The following is a 10101-nucleotide window of genomic DNA, read 5'->3' as shown; positions in this document are numbered from 1 at the left end:
GATCAGAGAGTTTAAAAATGAACAGGACCTAACAGGAACCCGACGCCTCATGGGGCAGATCACTGGTAAAGCAACATCTGAACTGCTTATTTTTAAAATAATTTTTCAATTTAACTATTTGCCTTACTACCTATGATATCCATAGATAAGACAGTATAGTCATATTTAAAACTTGTTTTCCTCTTTAAGTTCTCAAACATTTCACTGGAGGTTTCATCATGTTTCCTTGAATGCAACTATGAATTTCCAGGTGGTGTTTGAAGCTCAGAAAGGAGCAGGACGCTCTACAGGAGGCTTCTCAGTTGATGACATCAATCTGTATGAGACTGAGTGTCCACATTTAACACTGCAGATTGATGACTTTCAGAGAGTGCTGAACACCAGTGCCTCAGGATCCCAAATATACAGTTCAAGGCAGTACTCCAGTCAGGGTTATGCTTACCGCTTTGCTGTTATATTTTATAAGACATATTTTGGATTATTCATGCAACTCTTGTCTGGTGATAATGATGATAAATTGCAGTGGCCTTGCTTAGGACGACAAATGACTTTTCAAATGCTGGATCAGACCCCCAGCATTCAGCAGCAGATGACAAAGCAAAGGAGTTTCACCACAAGTGGTGAGGCCACTAGAACATCAAAAAATGTAAACTATAAGTAAATCAATCATTTTATTTTTGAAATATTATCATCAACAGGAACCCCTTGGTGGAACAATCCTCGTGAGGCTGGAAGTCAACTTTTTGTAGATGAGAATAATCAAAGAGTCTACGGTGGACCCCTTCTTGGTTACAGATCTTTTGTATCTTTGGAAGAAACCCAAGACAGAGAGTTTATCCAAGGAGGAAGTGCAATCTTTACCCTCAACTTTCAAGGCATGTCAACAATTTTACCAAGTTAACTGAATAATATGTCAATGTAAAATTGTTTGTCATCTTCTCTAACTTAGAAACACTTTTGTTTTTATTTGAGTAAGGGAAAGTTGGTAAATGTCACATGCATAGGGGAACAATATAAATAAGAATTCAAATTTTAATATAAAACCACAAAAAAGGAGATTGCTTCCTTTGAAAATACAGTAACTCTTTATATTAAGATTCCTTAACAAGCTTTGTTAGCGCATTAACAAGCATTATAATAGAATTTTTAGGGTGTTATTAAGACATTCATTCAGTCAGACCATTGTATTCAAAATCCATATTACTATACTGCTTATAAGCTTTACAAATGTATTAATAAACATTGTTAACAGTTTATTAATTGTTTTGCAGCACCTCATCTAAAGTGTGGACGGTTTTAACTGCAAAAACAACCACAAAGCATAAAGCTTGTAAAAAGACATTCATATAACATTAAAACAGACTAAACATACAAAAGTCTTTCTGTAAATGAAATATGTAAAATGATTTCAGACAAATTAAAAAATAATAATAATTAAAAAAAAAAAAAAAACATAGGGACCGGTGTTGGATGACTCTAACTAAAGCTAACACGTTAACTAATGTCACCATTGGCTAATGAATCTGTCAAACTCATCAGTAAAACAGGCGTGCTCGCTTTCAGCCAATTGAATGGCCTCCTTGACTGACTTTGCTTTCACACAGGTGACCCGCCCATCTTTGCCCCGCCCATCCTTGATTCTATACCGGTCGGTCGTTAGCGTGTTAGCTTCAGCATGGCTCCTGTAGGTTTATTGCCTTCGTTCTTCAAAAATTACTGGCTTGTGCAACTTTCTTGTGGACTTTGAAGCAAGGCAACAGAGGTTAAATGCAGTTGGCATTAAATCCAGAGAATTGTCTCCTGGTGATTGGATTTGCTATGAATGTTTCACTCAGGATAGATGCTAATAGTTTATCATTATTAGCTATGATGCTAGAGTCATCCAACACCAGTCGCTATGTTTTGTTTTGTTTTTGTTTTTGAACATTTGTCTGAATTAAATTATTATATTTCTTTTGCAGAAAGATTTGTGTATGTTTATTCTGTTTTAATGTTATAAACTTCTTTTTACAATCTTTATGCTTTGTGGCTTTTTTGTACGGTGGCCGACAGAGCTCACACTACATACAAAAAGACAACGCAACGACATTACCCGAAGCACAACGGCATTACCCGAAGCACAACGACATTACCCGAAGCACAACGGCATTACCCGAAGCACAACGGCATTACCCGAAGCACAACGAAATTAACCACAGCGCGACGGCATTAGCCGCAGCATATCAATATTAACTTCCTCAGCACAACGGAAATGACGAAAAAAAAAAAAAAAAAAAAAAGTCTGAATAACACAGCTATTTAACAGTCTCGTTCCAAGGGCTGCACGGTGGCGCAGTGGTTAGCGCTCTTGCCTCACAGCAAGAAGGCCCCTGGTTCAAGTCCCGGCTGGGGGACTTGAAAAATACATCAATGGGGGACCTTTCTGTGTGGAGTTTGCATGTTCTCCCCGTGCATGCGTGGGTTTTCTCCGGGATCTCCGGCTTCCTCCCACTGTCCAAAAACATGCTTCATAGGTTAATTGGCAACTCTAAATTGTCCGTGAGTGTGAGAGTGAATGGGTGTGTGACTGTGGACGTTCTACCCTGCGACAGACTGGCGACCTGTCCAGGGCATCCCCTGCCTACGCCCAAGTAGCCGGGATAGGCTCCGGCAGCCCCGTGACCCCGAAAGGGACAAAGCGGTACAGAAAATGAATGAATGAATGAATGAATGAGTCTCGTTCCAAGTATTACACCCTGACCGTGGCCGTGAATTGCAATCTCTCATCAGCTTCCTAGCTCTGCGCAGTGCACCAACACGTGACTACTCGCCTAGCATGCTGGGTACTCATGCATGCTGGGTAATGCAGTTCTATATAACTAACATCGATACGCTACAAGTGATATTCATGTACTGTGCCAGTCGTGTTCAGTGATTTTGTGTGTTTGCCAGTCTGATAATTTATTGTCTTATTATAGGTGACAATGTACTGCCCATTTTGCGCATCTGCAGTGGTGTCCCAAGGAAGGACATTCTGTAGTTCATGTGGGAAAAATATCAGCTTCCTATACAGTGTTGATACAACTCAACAAGCCACAACAACAAGTGAAGGTAATGCTCTAAACTTTGGTCCTCTTTTTTTTTAGCCTTAGGCTTTCCTTTCAAAGTTGTTTTAAATATTTATTTTTAGATGTGTGAGCATGTATTTATCTGAACTCTCCTTATAGCCGAAAGCAGTGGGACAGATGCTCTAGCTACGTTCCAGAATTTCCGATCCATCAAGGACATGGAAAGGCGATCTTGTTTCAAAAAGAAAAAAAACTTAAAACAAAAATATGTTAAGGTAATTTCTCTCTTCCAATGTAGGCTAGTTATTAATTATACATGTATTTGTGTCAATTTTAATTTTTATATACCTACTTTATGTTTTCCTGTAGATGTTAATTGGATTAATGACAAGGAAGGACAGCATTCTGAAACCAGTCCGAGGATCATGTCTACCCCTGGTAGTAGAGCCAGAATCCAATGCTAAACAACTCCAGAAAGCGGCAGAACAAAAAATGAGAAACTTTAACCAAAATTTAAATGGTGGTCCTTACACTCTGCTGTACCCCGATGGTACAGAGGTAAAAAATATACCTGGGACCCAAACATCCTTCTCGCTACAACTGTATAAGGAGGCAATAGGGAAGGCTTATCAAAGGATTACACTTTATCTTTGTACAGTTGAAGACTTTGTCACTCAAAGTAAGTAATTTTGATATTATTCAAAAGCAAGTAGAGCTATCTTAAAGTAATGTGAATTTCCTGACATGAGCATGCATGTTTTTACAGCAGAGGAACATGTCACTTCTGACTCGAGTGACTCAGAGGTGATCGCTATCAGTGGAGTTACAGCACAGTCAAATGCAACGTACACATTACCAAGTGTAATGGATACCATTTCCTTCTTTCCTATTTGTCTGTCTGTTTTATCATGTGCATATGAATGTATATGCATACAAGCTTCCACTCACAGTCCAGTTTTTTATATAGGTGGCTCTTTACACAGAAGTTCCAGGAACATCGAGAGATGCAATGACAGCCACATACTACAGGTGCTTTGTTCATACAATTTCAGATTATTTCATTTTAATACTTCATTGTAAAGATATGGTAATTTATGTTCATTTTCAGCACATACACAGAACTCTATGCACCAGTTGTAATAGAGGATGAGGATTCAGGCAGTGATGCAGAAAGCCTTAGCATTTCAAAAGATACAGAGTAAGAAAGCTATTCTGTTTTCTTTTCTTTTTTTATAGTTGGTTGAATGCTTGAACTTTTTTTATTCCAGGATTTTTTCCTCCATTGAAAAACATAGGGAATCTTTGGTGCAGAAACTTGTTGGTTTGATACCCTGCGCTCGCATTCTTTACAAAAAAATCTTTTTATTGTGCTGTTTTCACTTCAATTATGGTCAACTTTCATATTTTCTTCATTTTATTATTTTTGGCTAATTATACTCTTTAAGTTTCTTTTTAATTCAGCAATGTGGCATTCAAACCTTAAGCTCCTTTTTATTTATTAATGTGTCTTGTTGCTTGCCGCATTGCATAAATTGTCTGTGTCTTGTAGAATGGAACAACCATCAGCAGCCAACATAATTGCAAATCTGGCATCCCAGATTGATCACTGTGCCATCAGCAGATTCAACATCTGTCGTTCGGACATTTGGGATGGAGCTGTCAGAGGGTTTAAGCGTGGAACCTTTTCTGAAAAGAAGGATCTTTATGTAAATTTCTCTGATGATGAAGGGAGGTTGGAAGAAGGTATCGATATGGGTGGCCCAAAAAGAGAATTTCTCTCCCTACTCATGAGAAGGCTAAACCAGAGACCCATTTTTGATGGACCTCCAGAAAGCAGATATCTTGTCTACAATTCAACAGGTACTGTTAAGATAATCCATATTTAAAAAAAAATAAAAGATTTTTTTTAAGAACTTTGCCAAACAACACTGCAATGTGTATGTATTTATTGAAGATTAATGAACAATTCTGAATTTCTATGAGCAGCTTCAAGAGACAATGAGTACAGGTTGGCAGGGCAGATGATTGCTGTGTCTATCGTGCATGGTGGACCTGGACCAAATTTCCTCTCAAAGGATCTGGTCAGCTACATGTCAGGGCAGTCCAGCTTCAACTCATCTGTAGAAGACATCAAAGATGAAGTTATAGGGACAGTGCTGCAAGAGGTACAAGGGTCACTGATGTTGGTAAAGGCAGATCTGAGGAAGCCCTTAAAGGTCGATATGTAGGGGTTAATGGCAGACGAAGTGCGCATGATCAGAAATTAACGCACGACGAGGAAGCCTGACGTTCGTGTCAGATGGTTGCTTCCGCGAAGTGTGTTAATTTCTGATCATGCACACTTCGTCTGAAATTAACTTGCATAACATTTTAACCAGTTGAAATGAGAGTTGTCATTTTTCAGATACTGAATGCATCCTCGCTGGAAAGCCTGCAAGACCTAATGCTTAGGCACAGCACAATGCTGCAGACGGCAGGGTGCTTTAAAAGCGTAGCATCACTACAGGAAAAGCACTCAGTTGTGAGGGAGTACCTCAGGTGGTACATAATTGAACGGAACCACAGTGCAATTGAAAGGTAGCTTGGTTTTTTACTTTCCTATTTGTAAGGGAACATCTATCAAAAAGTGTTAGTTTCTATCCATATGTGAATTCATTCTATTCAATTATTATTTGTTACACATTAGACAGAAAAAATTTGAATGCTCACTCATTACCTTATCAGATAATCCTACATTTAACCCTTTCATGTGACCTGTTTTGAGTTTTTAAGATGGTCTTAATTGCTTGGACTTTTTAACAGCACTGCAGCAGTACCCTGCGGTTATGGCCCCTCTTCTCTGCCATGTGGATAAACGGCTATCTGCTTTGGATATTGAAAACCTGTTCAAACCAGACCTCAGTGAAGCTGGAAGCAACAAGAGGAACCAGGAGGAAAGAACAATCAGCTTCTGGGCAGACTACCTTCTGGATTGTGAAGGTTAGTTTTCTCTCGAAATGTAAAAATCTTATTTGTACAAATTTGGAAGCAAAATTTATGTCATGAATTCTTTTTATTTTTAGAAAGTGACAGTGTTATAACGCTGGAAGACATCTTCATGTTTGCTACAAGAGTGTCTGGCATCCCTCCTGCTGGCCTGGAACCTCTGCCAAAACTTCAATTCCTTGAAAGCTCAAAGTTTCCCATGGCAAACACATGTGCCAACATTTTAAAGCTCCCTCTCCTGGAAAACTACAACACGTTTAAAGAAAATATGACTTTTGGGATCAGGAACTCTCCCGGATTTGGATGTATTTAGTCATAAACCATCAACCATTTCGAAAGATTTAAAAATTCAAAATATTGTTTTATATATTGTTATACGTACCTTAGTTAGGCAATGTTACAAATTAGCCATGTTCTTAAGTCTTAAGTAGTTCTCAATGGCAGCTTCCCAGTTGAGAGGAGTTGGCAATCCACTTTGTCTCTGCAGCTGACATAGGCGAGCTTCCAGATCCTCATCAGCATCCAGACTAGTTGCAGGTGGCATCTGGCTGCTGAACCTTCTCACAGCCTCTGCGGATGTTGGAAAGCCACAGTTCCTTCCGTTGAACCTTAGAGGAAAATTTCAAGTACAGACAACCTTTTGCTGTAATCACACCATATATTTTTTGTTCAAATAAATAATTACTTCAAATAAATCAGTTGACTTTGTCATAGTGATATTCAACACTTACCTTTGAGGCACATGGTACATTGCCTCTGGTTTGCCAGATGGGCACTGGGACTGACGAACAGGGCGAATGGTATGGGTGTTCCAGAACTGCTTATATTCGTCCAGTTCTTTCTGCAGGACATCCAGGAAGCAGAATCTGACTAAACAGGTGTACAGATTACTGCCATTGAAGAGATGTCGCTCCCTCAAGTCACCAAAGAGATCCATCCAGAACTGACTCCTAGTTAAGAGTACACATCTTTTTAACATCACAATAGCCTTTTAAAACGGTGTCCCATTTAAAGAGGTGCTGCAAAAAAGTGTTTAAATCTTGTGCCCTACTTAAAAAAAATCTAATGGTTGTGTAATGGGACAATTGTGTTTACATCCAGTCTTCCACAGAGGCACAGTGTATTTAATTTAACATATCATTAAGCAAAAATAAATCATATTCAAAAAAATTTTTTTAAGAATCCTAAATTTCCTTGATTCAGGTCCAACTGTCTATAAAATGATGTTCCAACAATGAAGGAGAAGTGCCATTAAGAGAAAAAGATGGTCAATATGTTTTTAAACCTCAAAAAAGTTAAAAAAAAGAAAATACAAGATGTCGGCTCAAGTAAAGACAACATAAGTAATTGAGGATAGGGAAGTAGAACCTTTGCTTTCGGAAATAGGACCACCAGCTTTCAATGCGTTGGTTGGATGTAGACGTTCCATACATGTGGCTTTTGGCTCCTGCAAATTCATCTCCATGCTCAGATCTCAGGCAACAGTGAAGGGCAGCCATCAGACCATTTTCCGTGCCACAGTCAGTGCGGAGGCGCTTAGGAATAACACCAAACTCAGCTGCACACTGTATGTACATTTGAACAATGACTGTGGGATCATTGTTGGACTTTCCACATTTGAGCAACATAATTTTTCTGGAGTAGCCATCAATACACCCAGTTATTGCTATTCCAAAAGGTTTAAGTTTATCGTAGCCATCAACGTGCCAGACTTCATTAGGTCCCATTGATCGATAAACTTGTCCTGTCCAACAGCTGGGCAGACAGATGAGAGCTGAGGGCCTCTTGTGTTGGACATATTTTACTTTAACAAGAGGGGTTATTAATCTTCAGACAAACCAAAGGTATGTCTGAATAAACCCTTTTGTAATTGAGGCCAAACTTTATTAATTTCAATCATGTCTGAAAATCTTTGGTGTTGGACCGGACGGAAAAGGAAAGAGGGGAAGAAGAGAGAGGGACGTTAGAGAGAGGGGGGGGTAGGGGGTGAGAATAGGAGGGGAAGGGGGATAAGACCATGAAGCAGCATAAAGCAACAAGTTTACTGGTTGTTAATCATTATGGTAAGGTTCAAATGTAGAAAAAAAAAAAAAAAAAAGGGGCGGAATCTGTCCACACACACACTCAAATGTTATAAACACACCTGCTAGCTGCAAAAATGTCCACCTGTCGACATGTACACAATACAGATAGTGTTCACACGCATACTTATGCCTTAAAACCAACTAGTGTGAAATATTTCAGTCATTCAGTCATGCAAACTGTTAGTGCAAAGGTGAGCTAACACCAGTGCTCAGGTGAGTGTTTATGTTCTTCTAAAATGGATGGTGGAACGTGAAAAGAAGGAGGGAGAGTGCCCAGCCATCCCCACCCCAAGACCCCCACCGCAGCAGCAGCGGCAGCCGGAGTCCCCCCAACGCCACACGGGAACCGGCAGGGAACAACCGCCGCCCGGGCGACCAAGCCCGCCACCCAGGCCAGGGCCAGCAGGGCCGCCGCAAGGCCCCCAGAGCCAGAGGCCAGGGACGCACGGAGGGAAAGAGAGCGCCGCCCCAGCCCAACCAGGAGAGCAGCCCTCCCGCCGCGCCGGGAGAACCCAACGCAGGGCCCCACCGGAGAAGGACGCCCACAGCCCCAAACGAGCACCCCACCACCACCCAGGAGTTCCGGGCATCCCCCCGCCCCAACCCCAGGTACGAGCCAGGACCCCCCAAGGGAGACCCGCTCCGCACTCCAGGCAGCCACCCGCCCGGCCCACGGTTGGTCCAGGGAGGAGCGAGGCAGGGGCCCACCGCCCCCGCCCAGGAGGGGGGAACGCCGGGGAAAAAAGAGGGCCCACAAGGGGTGTTGTAAATATGGCCCGACCAGGCTCGGCCACAGTTGGAAATTTGGCGGGGCCCAGCACTCAGGAGCAAGGACCAGAACCCACCCCCCAGGGACCAGACACCCCCGGCTCAGATGCAATGTGACCCCCCCCACCGCACGGAGAGAGCACCGCCGGGCCCAGGAAGCCGGCATCCCGGGGACACGGCCGCCGTTGCAAAGGGGCCCGTACCCCCCACCAGGGAAGAGGCAGGGGACAGACGGACCCAGGTCCCACCTTCCTTGCAAAATGTGTGTGCGTGTATGTGTGTTTGAAAGGGTGTGTGTGTGCATGTGTGTGTGTTTATGTTGGGATGTATATATTGAGGGGGGAGGGGTGTGTGTACTAAGGGGGGTGCGGTTAAAATTGGCGGGTAGGGCACTAAGGGGACATCTCCTGATTACTCACAGTGACGTCCCCTCACCCTCCCCACCAAGGGGCCCTAAATGTCTAAGGTGCGGTTAAAATTGGCGGGTAGGGTGCTAGGAGGACATCCGCTGCTTAGTGGCAGTGATGTCCAAGCACCCCCCCTACCAAGAGCCCTACATGTCTAAGGTGCAAATAAAACCGAAAGAGGGGGGGCCCACTCCATACGGCAACCACAGGAGGGGGGCCATTGCCTAGTAAACCCCCCCCCCAAGGCTCATCGCAGGCTAAGCCCCCCACCCCCTCACCCTATTATGAGGTTATATGAGGAAGGGGGTAAGTTGGGGACAGATGATACACTGTCCCCCGGTGGTCAAACAGCTGTCCCCTGCCCCCCCCCCCCAGGCCCAGCACCACCACCCCCACACAGAGAGAGAGGAGCCAGAAAGCGCCGGCCCCCCCGGAGCAAGCCCAGGCCCCCACCCCCAAACGCCGGCCCTAGAAGAGCTCTGGTCAGGCCTCGACGGGACCGAGGCAGCCAACCGGCCGGGGAAACCGCCGATGGCCTCAGCGGAGAACCCGACCCGTCAACCCCCCCTGCCCCGTACCAATAGTGCCCCCCCCCCCCTCCCCCAGAATGCCCCCCCACAGGACAGGGCCGACAAGACCCCCACCCCACCCCCAGACCCCGCAGCCGAAGCGGATGACACCCAGAGCGACCGGGGGCCCCAAGAGGGTTGCCCCGTCCCGCCCCAGAGCCAGGGAAGGGCCGATCCCAGCCCCAGGTGTAGATGGGAAGCCCATCCAGCGCCGCTGGGCCCCCCCCCCGAGCAGCGCCCC

The 10101-nt window shown here is 43.9% G+C and overlaps 1 protein-coding gene and 1 long non-coding RNA gene across 3 annotated transcripts; both read left to right on the top strand.

The window, feature by feature from the left end:
- Positions 1-2718: 2718 nt before the first annotated feature.
- LOC111948991 lies at positions 2719-4013 on the top strand. The gene is made up of 4 exons (XR_002874991.1): positions 2719-3090; positions 3207-3322; positions 3417-3726; positions 3814-4013. It is a non-coding gene; the product is annotated as an uncharacterized LOC111948991 (long non-coding RNA).
- Positions 4014-4091: 78 nt separating this feature from the next.
- Positions 4092-6727, top strand: LOC101170502 (G2/M phase-specific E3 ubiquitin-protein ligase). Of its 2 annotated transcripts, XM_023964609.1 has the most exons (6): positions 4092-4245; positions 4597-4907; positions 5034-5212; positions 5452-5624; positions 5850-6026; positions 6110-6727. In XM_023964609.1, the coding sequence occupies exons 1-5, from the start codon at positions 4142-4144 to the stop codon at positions 5899-5901; spliced, it is 819 nt and encodes a 272-aa protein (XP_023820377.1). In that variant the 5' UTR covers positions 4092-4141; the 3' UTR covers positions 5902-6026; positions 6110-6727. The 2 variants fall into 2 exon arrangements, with proteins under 2 accessions (XP_023820377.1, XP_023820376.1); XM_023964608.1 differs by lacking the exons at positions 5034-5212; positions 5452-5624.
- The last annotated feature ends 3374 nt before the right edge of the window (positions 6728-10101 follow it).

The sequence above is a fragment of the Oryzias latipes genome, chromosome 16 (assembly GCF_002234675.1).
Source record: "Oryzias latipes chromosome 16, ASM223467v1".
Taxonomy (NCBI): Eukaryota; Metazoa; Chordata; class Actinopteri; order Beloniformes; family Adrianichthyidae; genus Oryzias; species Oryzias latipes.
Note: the sequence above shows the minus strand (reverse complement) of the source record. Positions and strands in the feature narration are given on the sequence as shown.

Coding starts and splice junctions, on each gene's coding strand:
- LOC101170502 (XM_023964608.1), top strand. CDS start 4,142: ATGTTCATTTTCAGCACATACACAGAACTCTATGCACCAGTTGTAATA. Junction 4,246..4,596: donor AGCATTTCAAAAGATACAGA/GTAAGAAAGCTA, acceptor TGTGTCTTGTAG/AATGGAACAACCATCAGCAG. Junction 6,027..6,109: donor CTACCTTCTGGATTGTGAAG/GTTAGTTTTCTC, acceptor TTTTATTTTTAG/AAAGTGACAGTGTTATAACG.